This window comes from Sapajus apella, unplaced genomic scaffold, assembly GCF_009761245.1.
Source record: "Sapajus apella isolate SASKATOON/1434 unplaced genomic scaffold, GSC_monkey_1.0 scaffold108, whole genome shotgun sequence".
Taxonomy (NCBI): Eukaryota; Metazoa; Chordata; class Mammalia; order Primates; family Cebidae; genus Sapajus; species Sapajus apella.
The window spans coordinates 3582095-3606722 of NW_022437048.1; the positions used below are offsets into that span (position 1 = coordinate 3582095).

Genomic DNA, 24628 nt, shown 5'->3' on the forward strand with positions numbered 1-24628 from the left:
TTCCTTCCTTCCTTCCTTCCTTCCTTCCTTCCTTCCTTCCTTCCTTCTCTCTCTTTCTTTCCTTTCTTCCTTCCTTTCTTTCCTTTCCTTTCCTTTCTTTCTCTTTTCCTTTTTTTTTGTTATTGTTATCTAAAGTCAAGGTTATATGATCTATCACCTACTTTCATAAAATCTTGAATAAACTTGTACTTACAGAAGTTTAATGACCTCAGATTTGACATATTCCTCATATATGCCGGAATTTTGAAATGCATTTAACATCTGACAAAAAGAAAAAAAGAGTCACCATGTATGTTTCAATCAAATTTATGATAAAATTAATAAAAGAAATCTCTGATTTACCTTAGTCTCAATATCTTTGCTTAGATTTGTGCTGGCTTGTGAACCTGCATTTTCACAATTATCATTGTATGTGACTCCAGAAATATGAAAATCACCTTGATAATAGTAAATCTTGTCTGTGAAATTAAAAAAAGAAACTCAAAGAATTTTAAAGTGGGAAGTGGCTTTTTTTTCAAGCATATATATAATTTTACTTTAAGTTCTGGGGTATATGTGCAAACCTTGCAGGATCGTTACATAGGTATACACATGCCATGGTGGTTTGTTGGGGTATGGGGGGCTAGGGAAGGGATAGTAGGGGCTGTGGAGATTGGAAAGGAATCCCCTTAGGAGAAATACCTAGTGTAGGTGATGACGGGATGGAGGGAAGTGGCTTTAAAACCATTTATACCTCTCTTTCAACATTCAACCCAGCTTTAGAAATAATCCAAGGGAGAGAGAAAAAGGAGGGGAATGAACAATCATTTATTCTAGAAATGGCAACTTCACATCATTCATTCAATGACCCCCCCTTTCTCTTTTATGTGACAATAGAGATTACTGTCCTGCTAAGTCCAGATATACTCTCAGTACCCTCCTCAAAACAGCAATGCCACTAACAATCCACCTGAGTATGCAGTAAAGATGAAACACTTTTATATGTATAGTCTAAAATCAGCCTAGCAATTACCCAATTATGTTTCTAAGCATGTCTGATACAGGAAACATATAAACATCAGTCACCCTTCACTTTCTGGATGATATACACTGTCTTGTACCTTTTTGCATGCCCTTTGCCTGTCGGCCTGGTTTCCATTCCTTGAGGTTATTGCTGGAGGACTCCATGGTGACCTTTTATTTCCCTACGGTATATGATGGGTGGTGCTTGGTGTGAGTCACAAGGTCTCACATCCCTGTCTTTTCCTTTCCCCAAATATAAACTGCTTCACCTGATACATTAGGTCACCATAATTTAAAAAACGTCAAGCCTTTTAAAAATAGGAACCACCCAAATGTGATGGAGCATGCATATAGTCCCAGCACTTTTTGAAATTGAGGTAGGAGGATTGCTTGAGTCTGGGAGTTCAAGATCAGCCTGGGCAACAAAGTGAGGCCCTGTCTCTACAAAAAATATTAAAAATTTGCTGGGCACAGTGGCATGTGCTGGTAGTCCCAGCTATGGAGGAAGCTGAAGTGGGAGAATTGCTGGAGCCCAGGAGTTCAAGGCTACACTGAGCTGTGATTGCACCACTGCACTGCAGCCTAGGTGACAGAGTGAAGCCCCCATCTTTAAAAAAAAAAAAAAAAAAGGAACTAATATGAAGCCATATCCTGTTTTGGTTAAGTACTCCAAGACCCTCTTCTTTCTACTATTTTATCATTTTCATCTGTGAAGTGTGTCACCAAATTAACTAAAGTAAATAATTAGAATCAGAATCTGCTAACTTTGTGTTAAATCCACAATACTGAACCAGGATATTTACAAGTAGGTAGATTAACTTGTCAAAAGTCTCAAAAGTCATGCCCAGATTCAGAGAAACCATGATGTTTAGATTTCTGATTCCAGTTATAATTTTACTGAAGAATTTTATCAGTTTAAGATGCCATTTTAAAATTAATTTTTGCTTGATTATTGTTATGGATGGAATGTGTCCCTTCCAAAATTCACATATTGAACCCCTAAACACCAGTGTGACTATGTTTGGAGACATGATCTTAAATGGGGGAATTATGGTTAAATGAGATCATAAGGGTGAGACACGAATCTAATAGGACTACTGTCTTTGCAAGAAGAGAGAAAGACACCAGATCTCTCCCTAACACACACTCACTTCACTCCATCTCCCAAAATACACACAGAGGAAAGGTCACGGAAAGGCACAATGAGAATTCAGCTATTTGCAAGTCAGGAAAAGAGGTCTCTCCAGAAACCAACCAGCACATTGGTCTTAAACATCCAGTCTCTAAGATTGTGAAAAAAGAAAAAAAAAAAATGTCTACTGTTTAACCTAGCCAGTCTGTGGATTTTGTTAGGGTAGCTTGAGCTAATATAATTATTTAGGTAAACTGAATAGGAATCTATTGTATATTCTATACTGTGGTCAGTGATTTTCAGTTTTGCAGACATAGCAATAGTAATCTTTATATAGTAAACTGCCCTCCATTTCAAAGTTTATTAAGTCTTTTTTCTTAAGATAGGCATATTTTATTACCTCTCTAAAACACTGCTTTATACTAATAGATTGTAACACTACCTATACATCATAATCTTCCAAAGGGCATGCATGGAAGGTCCTGCCCCAGTCCAGCTGAATCAGCTAACCTAAGGGTAGGGCCTAGGGAATGAATACTACTTCAAAAGAGCTCGACAGGTGATTCTGAGAAGAAGCTAGGGTTTGGAACTATTAGATAAACTATATGAAGGATTATGAAATTGTTTATACATGTGCATGTAAGCTTTCGGAAATAGCATTGTTAAGTAAAACAGTTGAGAAAGAGATGAACCAAAGTCATTTCTAGAATAATGATCTTTGTGAAATACTTATCTCTGAATTAACCTAAAAAGTGGAAACTCAACTCAAAAGTTTAAAAAAGTTGATTGAGAAATAATAGACGTATTTAGACAGGGAAACTAATTTCATACCACTGAAATGAGGGATTATAATACCTGTCATCCAGCTAATTTCATACCAATCAAATGAGAGATTACAATAGCTGTTATACAGCTTAAGTTGTTCTCAATATTAACAAATATCATATTTGTTCCTAAGCCAGAGTCCTAGAGCAAACCCATCTTTCAAACTGACTTCAAACAACATTTACCATAGAGCCTGTATCCATTTTTACTCCACAAGTAGTACAGTTCAAGTAATTTAAGTAATTTAAGCTGCTCTAGCCTTATATCTGAAATAGTGTGTGGTTGACCATGTAGAGACATTCAAGGGTGAATTCTTGTCCCATGCACCTCCTGCTCCAGCCAGGGTGCTGTAGCTCCCCTTTGTACCACTCCTTTCCATTAAGGCATTGCTTCCCCAGAAAGGGAACCTGTTAAGATGCAAACTGTATTTTGAAAAAAAAAAAAGATTTATTCACAAGGGCTTGATTTTGAAAACTCAGAGCACTGTCCTTAAGGAAATTATGTGAAGAATGTTATTTTTTAATGAGTAGAGGAAAAGAGAGATTTCCTCTGCTCATTTTTAATGAGTAGAGGAAAAGAACGATACAGATTCTGAAAATTTCATGGATAGATATGGCAGACAGGAGAATGAGCACCTACCACTCTTCTGAAAGACAGGACTTAAGAGGACTGAGGAGAAACAAAGGAAAAGAAGCCAGGTTGAAAGAAGCAGTGGAATTTTTGCTAAGTCAGCCAAAATTTGTCTACATTGCATTCTTGTATGGGGTTATATATTTCAGAGATATAAAACTTAGAAAAATCATGATAAAGTAGTATAATTACTCAAACTATTAAGTATATTAATATTAAGCTTTTAAGTGAGCTATGCTACTTAAAAGCTGTGCTATCAAGCAAGTCACTTGACTTTTCTGAGCCTCAGTGTACTGTATGTGAAAATAAGGATAGTAAAACCTTTCATTTCTAGCTCACAGGATTGTTGTGAAGATAAAGTGAAATAATGGATGTCAAATTTATTTTAAAACATTAATTACACAAGTTTAAGGACTTATTTTTCAGACAGGTAAAAATAAATTGGAAACTAAGTTTTGTGAGTAAACTGTTAATAAAAGTTTTAAAAATAAAGCCATGTTTATACAAACATTTAGCCATTCAACCATGCTTGACTATCTACTAACAAAAGAGTTATTTGTAGATTTTTCGTTGCTGCTTACTCATCATATCTTAATAACCAATAGCAGAAGTGAGTCAAGAAGAGAAGGAATTTCTAAAGTTTGGAATATATTTACTACAGGATGTAACAATTCAACTACAAGACTACTATAAGCTCCTTTAATGACAATGAATGCTGATATCAATGTATTGAATATTTCAGTCTTGCTCATATCGTCATAGTTGGTGATATACTTTATAAGGAGGCCTCTGATTCAAAAAACCTTATAAACTTCTGAGTCAAAATAAGCTATGTTGAAATAAAATAGTAAGTAAATAAGAAAACTCCCAAGAAGAAATTTAATATTCATGTTGTTTCTTGTCAATTTTTAAAACTAAAAGATTTATAACAAGGATGAAAATTGAAAATAATCAATACTGACCAACTGCCAGAAAATGAACAAGAAGACCAATAGTTACTCCCAAGATTGCCGCCACTCCAAGAAAAATAAGGATTGTAGTCCATAGTGGCCAAGATCTTTGGGAAGGTATGCTGTGCCTATGAAAGAGAAAAAAAAATGGTTCAAATCAGATAATAACAATCTAAATCTACCTGCCTCTCTTTCAATTCACGCTACATGAATTATAATCGACACATTAGTCCTTTATGCTAGTTGAAAACACAGAAATCTCAAATGCCTCAAAGAGGGCAGACTCTCAGGCTCATTCACTTAACAAATTACTGTTGAGCCCAGGTTAGTTGCTGGAAATATATCAGTGAGCAAAATAGACGTGATTTGTGTCCTCACGTTGCTGAAGAAAAATCTACTTCTTGTTTTTATTTTTTAAATTAAAGCAGATTACAAAACATTAGTTGTAGTCTGATTGTATTTTTGTAAACTATAGTCATATCATGCACATGGACATACAAAGACTTATAGACACAATTAAATACATAATATAACAAGTTTCAATTAAAAGTTTGATAAATGTGGAAGGAAATACCATGACATCAACTGTAGTAATTGCTATGTAACAAAATTATAGGTTTTTTTAATTTACTTTTAACTGTATTTTCTAATTTTTCTTTTTCTTTTTTTTGAGACAGGATCTCACTCTCACCCAGGCTGGAGTACAGTAGTACATTCTCAGCTTATTGCAACCTCTGCCCCCTGGGCTCAAGTGAGCCTCCCACCTCAGCCTCCTGAGTATCTGGGACCACAGGCATGTACTACCACACCTAGCTATTTTTTATATTTTTTAAATAGAGTCAGGGGTCTCACCATGTTACCCAGGCTGTTCTCTAACTCCTGAGCTCAGGCAATCTGCCCACCTCAGCCTCCCAAAGTACTGGGATTACAAGTGCGAGGCACTGCTCCGAGCCTATTTTCAAGAATGTTTCTACAACAAATGTAAATTATTTGCATAATATAAATTAATAGATAAGCTAGTTTTATTATCAATCAATTAGATGAAAGAGAATTAGAAAATATGGTAGTTCAGCATCTACAGATAAGCAGTTTATAGTTACATTATATGGCCACACTAAGCTTAATCTACATAAAGTTGGGACCCTACTTATTTTTCACATCTTGAGAGATGATGTTGTATAATTGTCCATTGGAGGAAAGGCTGTAACATAAACATTCATGTTTTCAAATTCAAAACATCCTCAGTTGTTTCCTCAATCTCTCTAGTCTGCAACGTTCTAAATAAACCTTCCAAAACAGAAGCGTTTGTAATAAGGGAACATATTTGGTGAATTACATATTCCCTATTAATATGTGAACCTTTTTGTTCTCATCCCATCCAGAACCAATTGACTTCTAGGCAGATAAGTTTTTGTTTTTGTTTTTAGCATTACCTTATACAACTGTGCAACTCCACCCAATCTTGTTTCCTCTTCAGCCTATTTTGCATTCTTAATCCTACCGCTTCCTTATACCTCTTTGTCTCTCTTGACTTGTTAATTAGTGTTTCCCAGAACCAACATTATTTGTGAAAACTCTTCAAAGAAACTCCTTATTTCAGACATATTCCATGTATGTTTTCATACCAGAATTCTGTTGTTTAATATCAGCCTCGGAGAAAAAAAGCCTATTCAGGCATAGAGTTTTTAATACAGTATTTATAACTTTATTAATATTTGATAACATTTTTCTTTTAATGACTGTAAAACTGCACTGTGACAGTAAGGTCTCAAATTTGTTTTGGATTAGCTAGTTATAACAATCTGGTAGCTTAGTCTTTTCGAGACATGCATATTAGCCTAAGAGACTAAACATTATGTAGACTACATAATTATTCTAAGTTCTGAGGTGGTTTCAAAATAATCTCTGCTTTACAGCTTAAAAGAGGTTTTTCTCTAAAAGCTCCTTTTCGATGCTCTGAAGATTTCTGAAAAATACATATTATTAACTACAGCTCTGATATGACATTTTCCCCCTCACATGGCTTTCTCTTGTCAAAAATAATTTAAAATATTATTTTATATCTAAAGATTACAGAAACTTTGTGATTAATGCAACCCTTCCTCTAAATGTGATTCATAGCCTCTAGGAATTTATTACTATTTTTGAATAATAGCTGCACTTGTTAAAATGATGTTCTAAATATCAAAAAAAGTCCATTCATGAAACAGTTTACTCTCATTTACCAAATTAATTTTTGGCCAAGTTTTTTCCAAAGGTAGGCATTTGCATTACAAAATGAATCCTTCATTTAGCAAAGAAAATAGGTTAAAAATGAATCTTCAAGGAATTTAACCAACTTCACGTGCTTAACTAAACTATAATTGCCTCACCTTTAAAATTAATCTACTTCAAGTAAGAGCTCATTGCTGGCTACCTGGAGTGGCTCATGCCTGTAATCCCAGCACTTTGGGAGGCTGAGGTAGGCAGATCACTTGAGGTCAGGGGTTTGAGATCAGCCTGACCAACATGGTGAAACCCCATCTCTACCAAAAACCACAAAAATCAGCTGGGTGTGGTGGCAAGCACCAAGTAGTCCTAGCTACTTGGGAGGCTGAGGCACAAAAATCACTTGAACCTGATTGCTTCTCAGGGCAAAAAAACAAAGTAAAGCTCATTGCCATTCTAGCATAACTATTTGCCTTAATCAACTTGCAATAATGATGTTAATCAAAATGATGGTAAGTACATTACCTATGATTTTAAAACAATCTCATTATAAGTCTTTCCTTACAGTCCATGCCAAGTATCACTTTCTAGGTTAGATTTCCTTTTAGCCACTTTTGGGCATTGCTTTAGGAGTTAAACAGCAAAGCATTAAAAAATATATGGTTTTCATTTATTAGAACTGTATTTATAAACCATTTGAATTATATGCAACTGAATTCTCTCACATAATGAAAAGTGTTAAAGCATGATTCTGGTGCAAAATTCTCCAAATTTTAGAGAGATGAAACTTTAGAAAACTTTAAATCATTAGAATGAACATTTTGCATAAGGAGCAAAGAAGTGTAATAATCAAATGGGTAACAGCCTCTATCCTCAGTTTCTCCTGGAACTTTGGAAAAAGGAGAGTCCACAGAAAGGAACTCATTTGAAAATTTATGAAGATTTGAGAAGAACCTGCAGTTTGCCAGTTGCTAATTCAGAATCTATAATGTAAAGTACATTATTCCAAAATCTATAATGGCATTTATAGTTTTATTATTCCCAAGGAAACCTTTTAATATTATAAAATTTGATTTCAGTTACATTAATAGAGAATGAAAATGGTAGTGTTCTTATGCGTGATTATAAAAGAAATCTTATGCCTCATTTTCTCAAGATTTCAGATCAATTGTATATTTATATTTTTTGTCAGTAAGCAAAATTTTGCTGAATTATTATTTTTTTTAACTTTCGGAAACTTTCCCAGAGACTTCAAAGGGTCTTTAGACCTCAACAAGTGTTTCTTGACAGTGTCCAGAAATAAAAACTAAATTATAAAAAGCAACCAATTAACAAAATACTAGAACACACTTAATGGCAAGTTGCTAAATTTTTCAAACTTACTCTCCCCAATGAAATCCCTTTACCTGTACATAATGTTCTAATTGTTGTGGCAGTATCAGGTATAATGGCGGCAGTGATGATGATGAAGGTAATGTTGATGATGATGCTGGTAATAGTGATGATAAAAGTTAGAACCTTCTGATGTAGCTTTTGACTTCTGTGCTATATTCAGTGTTGGTTGCTTGGTTTTTATAGGCTGGGTAAGATGTAGAGAACAACTAAGATGAAACTTGTCTGACAAGTGTTAATGACTGTCACATTTCTATAGTTTCAAAGTTTCAAGATAGGAGTCATCCCAAGAATGACAAATTTCCTTGACTTGATGATATAGAAAAAACTATAGCCCAGTTTGGTCACCTAAAATGTATACCCAGGAAACAGCTTTGTGGCATACAGGGATAATCCTAACTCTGATTTTACCAATTCCATTATACTGGCTTGTCCCTTCTTAATTGAAGCAAACTATAACTAGTTAAAAGTTTCTGACAAATGTCTTTTTACAATATGTCAATTATAATATGAAAAATGTTGCCATCATTCTCATGCAAATGAAATTCTATTTCATTGTGGTTTGCATTTGCTTTTCCTTAATTACCTGTGAGAATAATCATTTCACATATTTTGAGGGAATTTGTATTTTCTCTTTTGAGAATTCTAAGTTTAGCTTTTCTTCAACAGGCAGCATATGGTAAGAAAAAAAATGTAGTGTTATTCTTTTTCTAATGAGTTGCTAATCTTTTCTTCTAATAGATATATGTGAGTTCCTTATATGTTCTGGATATTAATGTATCATTATACTGGATATTAACCAGTTATGTTCACCTATTTATTAATCACCTGTTCTTAGGGTGCAGCTTGACATTGCATTGTGTAAGAAGATTTTTTTCATCTACAGGGGATTTTCTTATTCTTAGCAGTTTAGTTGATCATATTTTTCCCTTATATTTTGTGCTATGAACCATAAAATGTTAAAAAATCTTAATCACCTTGATTTCTTTGATGTTTTCATTTCTTTTCATCTAAAATTTAAAGTTACTTTTTTATGTTCAGGTCTTACAAAAATTCAAGAATTTTGTAATGACATGAAATGATAATTTAATTTTATATTTTCTTAATTTTAAATTATTTTTTACTAATAGCCTGTTTTCCAAGGCCTTTTTATTGCAGAATTCATCTTTTCTCTACTGATGTGTAATACCTCCTATGTCATATACAAAACAATCTGCGTATTTCTTAGCTCTCTATTCTGTTCCATTCGTCTATTAATCTTTCCTTCTGTCAATATTAAATAGTTTTAATACCCATAGATCAGGAGTTCCCATGCATTTTCTGTAAAGCACCAGATAGTAAACATTTGAGGCTTTGTAGGCCATACGGTCTCCATTGCAACTATTAAATTTTACCATTGCAGCACAAAAATAGCCAAAAATACTAAGTAAAAAAATACATGTGGGCATAGCTGTTTTCTAGTATTTACTTATAAAAGCAGGTGGTGAGTCAGATTTGGTCCATGGGCTGTGGTTTTCCAACCCCTACTACAGATTACAATAGGTCATGATTTTTGAGAGCTTATGTTTTCTCAATCTTTTCTCCAGATTTATATTAGTAATTCTTAACCTTCTATTCTGTCATGTGCTTAGAGGATCAGCTAGCTTATTAAGTCCCATTTTTAAGTTCCAAGAAGATATTTTGAGATTTTGATAGAAATTCTATTTATCTCACAAAATAGTTTGGAAAGATTCAACATCTTATATTGTTAACTGTTCATTAACATGATATATCTTTCTATTTATTCATTAATTTTGTTTTGTCATTTTACTCATAAAGTGATATAAGGCACATCTTTTTTACCTTTATTTCTCTGAAATTGTTCTCGCAGTCATGGATAATATTTTTCCTGTTAAATTTTCTAATTATTTATTGCTAGTGTGTAGAAATGTTACTGATTGATATTAGTAGGTAGCATGCCCAGCAAGTGTGTTTAGTTTGTACTAAAATTAACAGTTGTCTTTAGATACTTTGAATTTTCTATATAGATGATTATGTTGTCTATAAATATTAAGATTTCCAAATTTCAGTCAGCATAGTTCCTTCCTTTCTTGGATTGACTTTCCTTCAGTTTCTGATTTTTTTTATTTTTTGTCATTCTCCACTGCCTTCATATGGTTAATTTTTATATTTTTTGGAAGTTTATAATTATCAACCCTAGCAGGTTTCAATATCAAGTAGTTTGCCATTACTAGAATGCTTTAACAGTAACTTTTAAAGAACACAATGTCTTAATTTTAATTTATCAATCTTGCTTTTGAGTTTAGGGTTTTATGTATACCTGTGTGTGGTCTAAGAATTCTTTCTTTTCACAAAGATACTCCCCCATGTTTTTTTCCAGAAATTTTAATGAGTTACCATTTGCACTTAGAGTAATAATTCACATAGAATTTATTTTTGTGTACATGATGAAGTAGGATTAGAGAAGTATTTATTTTTTTATTGGATTTTAATTTTACCATTATTGTGCCATATCACACTCCTTTAATTATTGAAGCTATAAAAGATCTTGATAACTGGTAATGTAAGTCCATATTTATTTTTCTTGTTCATTGTTGTCTTGGCTATTTTCAATCCATTGCATTTAGTTCTAAATCTTAACACTATCTGATCAATTTCTAAAGAGAAATCTCTAGAATTCTGCTGATATTGCATTGAATGTACAGATAAATTGGAGGATAATTGACTTCTTAAAATAGTAAAGCTTCCAATCCATGAACTTGATGTATATTCGTCCACTTAAATTTTCTTTAATTTTTCTCAATATCTGGATAGAAGTCATACATGTTTCCCTAGATTTAATCTATGTGTTTAATTTTTCCTGTGTCATAATACATGGCATCATTCTTTAAATTTTGTGTTACATTTGTTGCCAGCATATTGAGATACAATTGATTTCTGTATAACAAGAAAACTGATTAATTTAGTGATATTTATTTTTTGTTTGAACATTCTTTCAGATTTTTAGTATACACGTACATCATCTTGTCATCTGCATAAAAAGTGTTACTTCTTTTCCATTGCTTACATTTTTTATTTTGTTATGAACTTGATTAAATGATTTTTTTTTTTTTTTTTTTTTTTTTTTTTGCTATAGCATAGAACTCCAGTACACTATTTAATGGAATGGTGTTAGCATGCATTCTTTGCTTTTTTCCCAATTTCAGAGAAAGGCTTTTAGTATTTCACTACTAAGTAGGATGTTTGCTGTCACTTTATCAAATTAAAGAAATTCTCTTGTTTTTTGTTTTCTAAGTTTTTATAATAGAGCTTGAATTTGACCAAATCCTTTTGTCTCCGTTTATTGAAATAATCATGCCTACTTTTATCTTATGATTGTTGTGATCCACATTTATTCATATTTAGATGTTAAACCGACCTTGCATTTCTGGAATAACCTCAACTTAAATGCAATTTATGACACATTTTATATATCATTGGGTTTCATATGCTAATATTTTAAGATTTTTTTGATACATACCTCTGAGAGAGAATGACATAATTTTTTCTGTCTTTTATTGTCATTGTTAAGTTTCACAACTGAGATTATGTTAGCCTTATAAAACAAGCTGGAAAGTATTTTATTGTAAATTATTTGAAAATTTACGTATATATGTAAGGCAAGTTGCCAAAACTAATATGGTACCACAATAAGGAGAGCTGCTTGCCCTTCGGAGATACCACATTTTGGACTTTGCATAAACCTGAAATAAACTTTTCTTTTACCAGCTCATTAAGATTTGAGAATTTATCTATTGAAGCAGATAGTACAAATAGCTATAACTAATTAAGATGCTCTTTGATGTTTATAGTCAATTAACTTTTTAAAGTTAAAGAAAACTTACATATTTGAAACTGATATGTAAAGTATTTGTATTAAATCTCAATCATTTCACATGCATCCATTCTTCCTTTTCATTTGCTCTAATATCAGAAATAGCCACTGTGGACCAATAAGATTCTCTAACTTTCCATGGGCAAGCAGTGTTGCTGCTGAAACAGGATAATTCTTTCTTCCATCTTGAACAAAGCCTAAAATGTCAGTGTTTATGCCACTTTCTCCCCTTAGTTTCATGGCCACAAAAGATTTGTCAGTTATAAAGGAAAAGCACATCCATCATGTTGTGCTTATGGTCTTGTTGAATCATCATTCTTCAGATGAGTGAGTTAGAGAATATATAATTGTTCCAAGAACACTCCCACAGACTGTATGTCTCTGTTTCAATTCAACCTGAAGTTTCAGTGTCAACTTGGGTAAGAATTAATCAAATGCTCTGTAGCAACTGGGATTATCCACCTCATGACAGTACTTCCTCTTCCTGGGTTTCTATGTCTTTGAAATCTTTACTGTGTCATTCACATCTAGGTATACTTCAAAATTATTCAAACCAACCCTAAGACTTACAACTGAATCTTCTACAGTAACACTGGCCCATATATATTTTATTATTTTCTGAGATCAAATTGCATACATCTCATAATTACTAATTATTACATATTCTTCTACTTGTGTCATATTTGTTTACCCAAATAGATTATAAGTTCCTGGAGTGTAGGGTTTATGTTTTATGCTAGTTTCCATACTTTACATGTTCTTAATAAGCACTAACAGGTTAATTATTCAATCCTCACTACATGGAAGGGAAAGAAAGACCCCTTCTCCTTGTTTATTTCTACATAGTATTTGGTTCTTATTAGCGCTATTTTCTTTTTGTTTGCAATGATATTTTGAGTTAAATTGGCTAGCAAACTAACAGAGGCCTTTTTTTCATCCTCAGACATCTTTATTTATTTGCTTAGTTATTAATTATATTTAATAGACTTCATTTCGTAAAGCAGTTTTAGGTTCACAGCAAAATTAAATTGTGGGTACAAAGATTTTCCACACATGCTCTCTGCCCTCACACATGCTTACCCTTCTCGGTTAATCAACATCCCCCATCAGAGCAGTATGGTTGTTACAACTATTGAACCTAAGTTGACATATCATGATCACCCAGAGACCATAATTTACATTAAGATTCACTCTAGGTATTGTACATTCTATGGTTTGGACAGTTTTATAATGGCATGTTTGTACCATTATAGTATCATATAGAGTAGTTTCACTGCCCTAAGAATTAACCAAGACGACTTTTTTACTATACTGTACCTTAATACACTCACTTCTAATAGGACCTACTTCACAAAATAGCAAAATCAGAAGCTCAAACTTATTAGTAGTGTCCATCATGACCCAGCTCTAGGGAATTGCTTCATATTTTTCAAACTCATGAAACTTATCTTTCTGACCAAGATGTCATGTAGTTAACTTAAAATGGGAGGTATGTATTCCCTGTTTATGGAATGCATGACTCATAAGAAGAAAACTCTCAAGGAACCTGGGTTTTCTTCTCAATAAGCATGAGATTTTACAAGTAATATGTGTATATCAAATCCAAGTGCTCTGGAATAACTGCCTACTTCCTACAAATCTTTTATATTAAAACATCATTTTTACACATTGGTAATTATTGTTACTAAAACTATAACTTGGATATATAATATTTTTCTTTTTTTAATAGTCTCCTTGGCTTCAGATGATCATATAATCTGTTCCTACTAAGGACATTGAGAGAAGATTGACATGCTTTGATAATTCTTGTAAATATAATGAACATTAATAAAAATCTTTTGATAGAGATGAAATTGCTGTCTCATGAGTTTCAGCCTTTTTGTAAAATTAATTACATCCTAAGTTACTAAGAGTATTTACAAATGAAACTGCTGAAGTATTACAGCTAATGTTTATGAATTTTGATTAATATTAAAATGAGAAGAATATGAGAGTGGAGATAATACAGTTTACTTTTTTAACTAGGAAAACTTGGTATTGAAAACCACAGCCCAGGCATGGTGGTGCATGCCTGTAATCTCAGCACTTTGGGAGGCCAAGGCTGGTGGATCACCTGAGGACAGAAGTTTGAGACCAGTCTGCTCAACATGGAAAAACTGCCATCTCTACTAAAAATAGAAAAATTAGCTGGGCATGGTGGCAGGAACTTGTAATCCCAGCTACTTGGGAGGCTGAGGCAGGAGAATCACTTGAACCCTGGAGGGGGAAGTTGCAGTGAGCCAAGACCACGCCGTTGCACTCCAGCCTGGGTGACAAGAGCAAAACTCCATCTCAAGAAAAAAAAAAGAAAAAAGAAAACCATTTCCCACTAATATCAATTTTGAGGAGAAAAAAGCCACAACAAATTCCTAAAAGCATGACTGGGCAAATCTAAAAATTGAAAGCAATTATTACTTTACGCTTATATTGGTTCACTTAAAATAATTTTTAAAATAGAGATCCTAATTATGCTCTCAAAATTACCTCGCTTGAGGCAGCAGGTTTTTGTTGGTTTAAGCTCTGATTTCCACATTAGTAGCATCATCTAAAGTCCTACCTATATATTTTCTTATGGAAAAAGTCAATTTTTCATGGCACACAATGGAAATTATATAGTACTGCCTTCATATTTATTTTTAAATATAGAACTACATTGTATAGAGTATCATTAATTTTACAAATTAAATAAAACAAAACTACTAAATTCATAGGTTATATATGAGTACTTACAATTGCAAAGGAACTTATTCTTTCCCATATAGTGTTAGTAAGGATTTGACTGAGTTTATCTGAATATTTTCCTCCTTTTTTTCCTATATGCCTAGGAAGCCTCCCACCCTTCTCCCTGACATTCTACTTTATAGACCCCTCACCACAACTTGCCTTGGAGGCCTTCAGGATGAATCCCACTTTGCCTTTTTCTCTGTTCATATCATTCACCTCAGGAACCTCTAAACTCCCAATTCATGGTAGTCCCATTCTTTAATATAGGTCCTTCTCACTCCTTTCACTGGCTCTCTAAACCCTACTATATGGCATTCTCTGGAAGTCACAGTATGCTTTCTATAACTTCTTTATGACTTCAATCTTGTCTCCAAACACCCTCTTCATATTCTTGCTTAAACTGGAACCTGCCTTTCCTCTAGTATGCAGACTTCATTGCCATCCTCTTATGTGGTGCCTGTTGTTTACCTACCACTCCTTTTACTGCTGTCCCTATAGGTGGAGTTCGTGTACTGCTCACTCCTCAGTGCCACTTCCAAATCATTGTCCCTCTGCTCTCTAAAATCAGATTGTACGCTACTATGCCTCCATCTCATGGGGTGTATTACGGATTCATATGGAAGGTGTCATATGCTAAAAATAAAGTGGCCACCTATAGACACCAGGTCTTAATCTCTAGAACCTGTGTTATAAGAAATATAAAAAGGCTGGTCTTTGAAAATCTGATTAAGAATTTTAACATAAGGATAACTTTTTAAACTTTAGATACAAGAGTACATGTGCAGGCTTGTTACATGAGTATATTGAGCCCATGTAGTGATTATGTTACCCAATAGGTCGTTTTTCAACCCACCTCCATCCTGCCCCCTCGAGTAGTCCACAGTGTCTAATGTTCCCACATTTGTGCCTGTGTGTGCTCGGTGTTTAGCTTCTACTTGTAAGTGAGAACATGAGGTATTTGGTTTTCTGTTTCTGCGTTAATTCACTCAGGATTACAGCCTCCAGCTCCATCAATATTGCTTCAAATGACATGATTTCATTCTTTTTTGTGACTGCATAATATTCCATGCTATATATGTATTACATTTTCTTTATCCAATCCACCATTGATGGGTACCTAGGTTGGTTCCATGTCTTTGTTATTGTGAATAGTTTTTGTGTGTCTTTTTGGTGTAATGATCTATTTCCTTTGGGTATATAACCAGTAGTGAGATTGCTGGGTCAAATGGCAGCTCTGCTTAAGTTCTTTGTGAAATCTCCACATTGTTTTCCACAGTGGCAGAGCTAATTTATATTCCCACCAGCAGTGTATTAGATATCCTTTTTCTCCACATTTATGCCAGCATCTGTTGTCTTTAGACTTTTTTAAAAAATGGCCATTCTGACTGGTGTGAGATGGTATCTCATTGTAGCTTTGACAAAAACAAGCAATGGAGAAAGGACTTCCTATTCAATAAATGGTCGTGGGTTAGCTGGCTAGCCACATGCAAAAGATTCAAGCTGGATCCTTACCTTTTACTATATACAAACATTAACTCAAGGAGATTACTCTTGATTGTTCTGTGGGCTCTAAATCCAATCACAAGTGTGTTTATAAAGGAGAGGTAAAGAGACAATAAATAGATTTTCAAAAGAAGAGCAGGCAGTGTGAAGACAGAGATTGGAGTGATGTGACCACAGTCACTTTACGTTTGTTTAATTTTTAAATTTTGTGTGTACATAATAGGAGTATATAATTATGGGGTATAAGTGATAGTTAAATACAAGCATATAATGCGTAATAATCACCACAGGGTAAAGGGGATATCCATCACAGCAAGCATTTATCCTTTCTTTATGTTACAAACAATCCATTTATAATCTTTCAGTTACTTGAAAATGCACAATAAATAATTCCCACCTGTTTTTTTCTTGAGACAGGGTCTCACACCTGTTGCCCAGGCTGGAATGCAGTAGCACAATCATGGCTTACAGCAGCCTCAATTTCTCAGGTTCAAGAGATCTTCCTGCCTCAGCCTCCTGAGTAGTTTGGACTACAGGTGCACACCACCACACCCAGCTAATTTTTGTAATTTTTTGTAGAGATGGGTTTTTGCTATTTTGCCCAGGCTGGTCTTGAACTCCTGAGCTCAAGTGATTCTCTTGCCTTAGCCTCCCAGATTGCTGAGATTCAGGCATGAGTCACCATGTCCAAATAATTCCCACACTTTTGAAGTTCTGTTTGAAAATGTCTTTGTAGGGAGTACCATTCAGGATGATATGCTAATTGAGAATTGAAATAACTCAAAAAATTCACTGTCAGTAAGGTGTTGCAGGCCTAAGGGAAAAGCATGTACTCTTACTTCACACAATATGATTGTGAACCATCATTTTCTATATTTACTTTTATCTGTACCTTTTAGTAGCTAACAGATAGTTCTCAAGTACCTTATTTATTGGCTGGTTGTATATTATTTATCACAAGAAGATATTTACCACTAGAAAATAATCTGATTTTCCCAGGTGTGGTGGCTCACGCCTGTAATACCAGAACTTTGGGAGGCTGAGGCGGGTGGATCATGAGGTCAGAAGATCAAGACCATCCTGGCCAACATGGTGAAACCCTGTCTCTATTTTAAAAAATACAAAAATTAGCTGGACATGGTGGCATGCACCTGTAGTCCCTGCTACTCGGGAGCCTGAGGCAGAATTGCTTGAACCCAGGAGGCAGAGGTTGCAGTGAGCCAAGATGCCGCCACTGCACTCCAGCCTGGTGACAGAGCAAAACTCTGTCTCAAATCATCATCATCATCATCATCTGATACTTTCTTCAGTGAGCAGGCTTTTGTTTTTCATCATAGGAGATAATTATATGTATTATTTCTCTAACATATAAGTAAAAAATGTATTCAGTATGAGATCAGCAATTTATGACATGATTTCAAATTTAAATGTTAAAGCTGAAAGATCAACTCTAGGTGGAACATGGTAGAAGGCCAACACAGGTGGATCACTTGGATCCAGGAGTTTGAGACCAGCCTGGCAATATGACAAAACCCTGTGTCTACAGAAAAATACAAGAATTAGCTGGGTGTGGGGGCATATACCTGTAGTCTCACCTACTCAGGAGGCTGAGGCAGGAGGTTGGCTTGAGCCCAGGTGGTCAAGACTGCAGTAAGCCATGATCATGCCCCTTCACTCCAGCCTGGGTGAGACTCTGTCTCAAAAAAAGAAAAAAAAATAAGATTAACTCTAGAGTGTGGTACATGTTGTCAGTAGTCTAAATGTTGCCAGTCTAAGGACATCCAGACAAAAGGTAGTGGGAATGGAGCCAAAATCAAGTCAGGAAAAAAAGACTTTTATCTAAATAAGTGAAGTTTTAAAAGGGTAAAACTTAATAACTTTCTTCTATTTTACGTTATTTTATGCAACATTTCTTTTTTAGTCTTTTTAATGTCTTAACTGTTGTTTCACGCTTTCAATTATTTTATTAGTTATAATGCAGATGGCCACTTTCTCTTTGTCCAGATACTTTCTTCCTCAATTTTCTTAAGAACACATATTTGGCAGCCATAAAAAAGAATGAGTTCATGTCCTTTACAGGAACATCGATGAAGCTGGAAACCGTCATTCTCAGCAAACTAACACAGACACAGAAAACCAAACACCACATGTTCTCACTTATAAATGGGAGTTTAACAATGAATCCCATGGACACAGGGAGGGGAACATCATACACTGGGGCCTGTTGAGGGGTGAGAGGCAAAGGGAGGGAGAACATTAGGACAAACACCTAATGCATGCAGGGCTTAAAATCTAGATAATGGGTTGATAGGAGCAGTAAACCACCATGGCACATGTATACCTATGTTACAAACCTGCACATTTTGTACATGTATCCCAGAACTTAAAGTAAAATATAAAATAATAATAATAATAATAATAAAGAACATATCTCTGGTCACTTCTTAATCTCCTTTACTTTTTTAAAAGAACTTTAAATTTTGTAGTTTTTAGGTTACCAAGACCAGCTCGGTCATAGAGACCCCAACTCAGGCGGCAGTGAAGGAATTAAGAAACAGACACAAAGATAGAGTGCAAAGGTGGGACATCAGGGGGCTTCAGCATTCCCAGCTGAGACCCTTGATCAGAGTTTGACCCACATATTTATTGACAGCAAGCAAGTGATAATCATCATTACAGCAGTTTATAGATTAACTAAAAACATTCTTCTCAGGGAACAAAGCATTCTTTATTAGTGGCAAGAAACACTAGTAAATACAGGCTCTGACACGTATATCTCCTACATCTGGAACAGGTAGTTAGGGCACCAGTCACTAATGCTATTGTTTGTATGTGGTTCCAGAATGCCTTTAAGTGGTCTTCTGCCCTGGATGGGACAGGTATTTCTTTCCCATACTCCAGTAAACCAACAACCTCAGCAATGTGCATCACTGCCATCACGAGTATGTTACAGTGCTATAGATATTTTGTCTATGGCCAGTTTCTTTAAGGCCTGTTTATGACAGGTTTCGAGCCTTTTCCCAGTATGTCCTCCTTTTTGATTTTGCAAAGCAGTAAAGGCAAGGGCAGCTTTGCCAAAGTGGGCTACTTCTTGCAGGATTCGGGATCCACATCTGCAGGCTATACAAAGACAAACAACACAGATTAAAAGCACAGTCATCATTGAAATCACAAAACCTTCCAGTGTTTTTATCCACTTGAAAGGATTTATGGCTGCTAATCCATTATTGGCTCCTTCAAGTACTTCAGTTTCTGGCATTAATGGTGTGCCTGAGAGGCTTGAAGTACCTGCTCTTTCAGTTTTACAGTATTCAAAGATAAATTTCCAGTATGACACTTTAAATGTCTTTTAACTTTTTTCCATTTATGTTCTGATTCATTATAAAGGTGGGGAGCAACACAGATAATCAGAAGTATTCCAATCACATTTCAGTTGCATTCTATATTCTAAACTCCTTATGCGATCTCCCAACCATACGACAGTTTGTCAGACATCATTAATCTGATTAGCTATGTTCTGATCTATTTTAGTTTGAGAAATTCCACATCAAGGTATTGTTTTTCTGTCAATTATTAACAAACTTTTCTGTCTTTCTGACAAATGCAGAACCACTCCTGCTACAGTGGCTGTAGCCATAACTAATCAGACCCACAATGATTAAAATTAAAGTTGCAGTGAATTTTCTGGTACATTTTCAAACCTTTTGTAAAATTTCAGTAAGAATATGTACTGATGGGGATGTTTCCCAGGGACAAGATAGATTTACTGGTAGCCATATTCCCTCTTGGGCTCTTACCAGTAATTTGACTCTTACCAGTAAGAGTCAGACATAAGGCATTAATTCAAGAAAACAATTTACAATTGTGACATGTTACCTGGGAAAAGAAAATTGATCTGTAACCTTCCCATTACTAAAAGATAAGGAGAGCTGACACAGCTCTGAATCCAAAGAGTTTTTATCTTTTACAAATTCTAATGAATACTAATGATTGTAGCAGGATCCTATATAATTTCCTTCCCAGACCTTTATTGGTTTCAGGGCCATACATGATTTCCAACGTTCTTTTTGTTCATTTTCCAACTTTGGCCAAATCATTTTTGGTCGTCATCCTACCATGCCTCTATTTCTCCAAATAATAGGGACATTTGTTTCAGCGCGTATTGACTCAAAACTCTTATTACTTTTTGTGTTTAAGTAATTCTGTGTCACAACAAGAGGGCTAACTGGTGCAATTAATGCTAAATATTCCCTTAGGGGACCAATTAATTACAATTTCATGGGAATTATTGTGGAGCACCTCAACCTCTGCCAAAGCACAATCTTCCCAAATTAATATTTTTAACTTAGAGGACCACTCTTTATTTTGCCTGCATTTAGATTTTGAGGAGCAAAATATAGTTGTTTTATTTCCTCAATAATTACAAAAAATGCTAAGACCAGAAATCATATGTAAATAAAGGAGGGAAAGAAATATATGCCCAGTATGTGAAATTTTCTTTTACTTTTGCCCCAACTTCAGGAGTACTCACTGTAATGGTGATAACCACTGCTCATGATAAGGCTTTAAATGTCTGGATGGTACCCACACCAGTTGTTGATTTGGACCTGGAAAAACACAGCAAATCCTTTCCCCCATGTTATTACATTGTCTTTTTCCCAACCTTTTGTTAATGGGTCTCACCACCAGATTAATTTTCCTAAGTTCTCTTCTGTGGATTGTTTATTCAGGTGTTGTTCAGTGCTGTTATTTGTCCTCATCTTGGCAAACCTAAAAAATTTAAAGTTAGTAATGCTAAGTTAAGTTGCATTTGTGGGGTTCTATATTCACTGTTTCCCCTTTGATTTTTGCAAATGCTGTTTAAGGGAAAGATGTATTTGTTCTACAATAGCCTGTCCCTAAGAATTACATGGGATACTTGTAGTATGAGTAATGTTCCATTTTTTTAAAAATGCTGCTAAAGAATGACTAACATATTTTAGGGCATTATCAGTTTTTGTGGAAGAGGGAATTTCCCAAACAGCAAAACACTGTATTAGATATTGCTTGACACAGGCTGATGGTTTACCAGTTTGACAGGTTGCCCAAACAAAATGAGAAAAAGCATTTACAAAAATGTGTACATATGCTAATTTTCTAAAAGAAGGAACATGGGTAACATCCATTTGCCAAAGACAGTTTGCTTTTAATCCACAAGGGTTAACACTCCCTGTAAAGGACAGAGTATGAATTATTTGACAGGTTGGACATTGTTGAATAATGGCTTTAGCCTTTCTCCAAGTAATATTATAACTTCCTTTAAGACCAGAGGCATTTACATGGGTCAAAGTGTGAAATGTTTAGCATTTAACAATGCTGTCACAACCAAGCAATCAGCCATTTGATTCCCTGCAGTTAAAGGTCCTAGAAGAGGTGTGTGAAGCCTAATATGAGATGTAAAAAGGGTGCGTTCTATTTCTAATTGCAATTTGTAACTGGGTAAATAAACTCATCAATTGTTCATCTGTATTAAATCGAAGCTGAGCATTTTCAATTGATTGTGTGGAATGAACCATGTATGAAGAATCCGAAGTTACATTAACAGGCATCTCAAAAGCAGTTAAGACTTCAATTACAGCTGCAAGCTTTGCTTTTTGGGCTGAAGTATACGGTTTCCGAAAAACTTTACTTTTTGACCCAGAATAACAAGCTTTACCATTGCTTGATCCGTCTGTGAAAACATTTTCAGCACCTTCAACTGGTTTAGATTTAATTGTTGTAGGGAGAATCCAATTAGTTAATTTTAAAAATTGAAATAATTTTGTTTTTTGAAAGTGATTATCAAGAACACCCATGAAATCAGCTAAATGGATTTGCCAAGTAAGACTATTCATAAAGGCCTGTTATATTTGTGTATTTGTAAGAGGGACAATAATTTTTCCAGGGTCATATCCATGTAATTTAACAATTTGAGTTCTCCCATTCCTATCAGAGTGGCAGTTTGATCCAAATAAGGAATCAGTCCTTGAATTTGTATGAGGAAGAAAAAGCCATTGCACCAAGTCTTGCTCTTGAACAATAACATCAGTAGGTGAGTGCTGAGTTGGAAAAATTAATAAGTCTAAAGTTTTTTCTGGATCTATTCTATTTATTTGAGCCTTGTGCACTTACTTCTTAAAGAGCTGTGACTCTGCCTCAGCCTCCTTTGTTAATTGTCGAGGGCTAGAGAGACTAGGATCTCCTCTAAGGATAGAAAATAGATTACTCACGGCATAGGTAGGAATGCCTAGAGCAGGTCGTATCCAATTAATGTCCCTTAGTAATTTTTGAAAGTCATTTAATGTTTTTAATCAATGCCTGTGTATGGTTACTTTTTGTGGCACAATGGTAGTGTTAATCACTAAGGTTCCTAAGTACGAGTAAGGAGTGCTAGTCTGAATTTTGTTAGGAGCTATAAATAAACCAGCATGACACATTGAATTTTGCAAATGATCATAACATTGGAGTAGTATTTCCTGAGTGGGAGCAGCACAAAGAATATCATCCATATAATGAATAATGTAACACTGTGAAAATTCCTTTTTGATGGGCTCAATAACTTGGCCCACGCAAGTTTGACAAACTGTGGGACTGTTTAACATTCCTTGTGGCAACACTCTCCAGTGATATCTTTTAGCATGTTTTTTTATTATTTATAGAAGGAATAGCAAATGCAAATCTCTCAAACGCCTTTTCTGACAAAGGAATTGTAAAGAAACAGTCCTTCAAATCAATCACAATTAGTGGCCCATTTTTTGAAATAATAGCAGGAGAAGGCAATCCTGGCTGTCATGTCCCCATAGGTTGTATAACTGAATTAATGGCTCTAAGATTTGTCAACATTCTCCATTTACCTGATTTTTTCTTAATAACAAAAACTGGAGAATTCCAGAGGAAAATGTTGGAGCTGCGTGTCCCTTTTCTAATTATTCAGCAACTAAGTCCTCTAAAGCCTCCAGTTTCTCTGTACTCAGCAGCCATTGTTCTATCCAAATTGCCCTATTTGTTAACCATTTTAGAGGTATACATTTTGGAGGCTTAGCAATGGCCACCATCAAAAATAATATCCTAGACCCTGACAAAATTATGTTTTTCCACTTTAAGTGGTTCCTTTAACCCTTGTAAATTTTTTCCTACTCCCATGCCAGCCACACACCCCATCTCTTGCATCACATGCTGACTTTGAGGGCTATATAGTTGTTCTGGAATTAACACTTGTGCTCCGCACTGCTGTAATAAATCTCTTCCCCATAAATTTGTAGGTACAGAAGCTACAATTGATTGAATAGTCCCAGGTTGTCCATTGGGTCTTTTACAACGCAAAGTATAATTTGATATACTTTAGGGGCTTTGCCAACTCCAACTATGTTAAATTGAGTGGGTTGAATTGGCCACGCAGATGGCCAGTGCTGCAGAGAAATGATTGGAATGTCTGCTCCTGTATTTACTAATCCTTTAAATTTCTTTCCCTGAATAGTTATTTCACAAGTAGGACATTTATCAGTAATTTGATTTACCCAGTAAGCTGCTTTGCCTTGTTTATTTGTGCTTCCAAATCCTCCTATTTGTTTAGTTTCACTTTTCCCCATTTCCACATACCACACAATCAGGAGCTGTGCTATATGCTCTCGGGGCTCTGCTTTCCAGGGGACAGAAGTAGATATACCAATTTAAATTTCCCCATTGTAATCTGAATAATGATTCCTGTATGTACTTGCACTCCTTTTAAATTTAAACTAGACCTACCTAGAAGTAATTCTACCAATCTCGCCAGCAAGGGTCCACAGATTTCTGTTGGCACTTTTTGTGAGGGTTCCCCAACAGAAGGCTCACAGCTTTTGTGCAGCATAAATCTACTGTAGCACTACCAGCTGTGGCAGGGGACAGACACTGTACAGGGATGAGGGAGTGGCCTGAGTCAGAAATGTCCTGGTTTGGAACAGGGCCCAGGACGATCCCCTCATGCTGTTTCCCAAAATCTTTATCAAACTTAGAGTGACACTGACTAGCCCAATGTTTTCCTTTTTCACATTTTGGACATATTTCAGGCTCCGGAATTTTCTTTTTTTTTCCTAACTGGAGACCTGACTTGTTTATTTTTTCTGTATTCTTTTTTAGTATGATCATGCTTTCCACAGTTAAAACAAGTTCCAGGAAATGGAATATTTCCTTTACTCGCTTTCAGTTCTGCCATTGCTTGGGTCAGAAAAGTAGCCTTATGCAGATTACCTCTGATACTATCATAAGCTTTAATATAGTTAACCAAATGTGCTTTTCCTCTAATGGGTCACAAAGCAGCTGGCACTCAGGATTGGCATTGTTAAAAGCTAA

At 35.0% G+C, this 24628-nt stretch overlaps 1 protein-coding gene across 1 annotated transcript in view; it reads right to left on the bottom strand.

Annotated features, from left to right (window-relative positions):
• Positions 1 to 22113, bottom strand: part of LOC116537304 (transmembrane protease serine 11B) — a 30146-nt gene extending 8033 nt beyond the window's left edge. The window contains exons 1-5 of the mRNA XM_032259374.1: positions 21768 to 22113; positions 19231 to 19399; positions 4552 to 4667; positions 343 to 458; positions 194 to 261 (exon numbers count right to left, since the gene is read on the bottom strand). Of these exons, the coding sequence (XP_032115265.1) occupies positions 194 to 261; positions 343 to 458; positions 4552 to 4667; positions 19231 to 19399; positions 21768 to 22113 (815 nt within the window). The remainder of the gene's footprint in view (positions 1 to 193; positions 262 to 342; positions 459 to 4551; positions 4668 to 19230; positions 19400 to 21767) is intronic.
• Positions 22114 to 24628: the final 2515 nt, after the last annotated feature.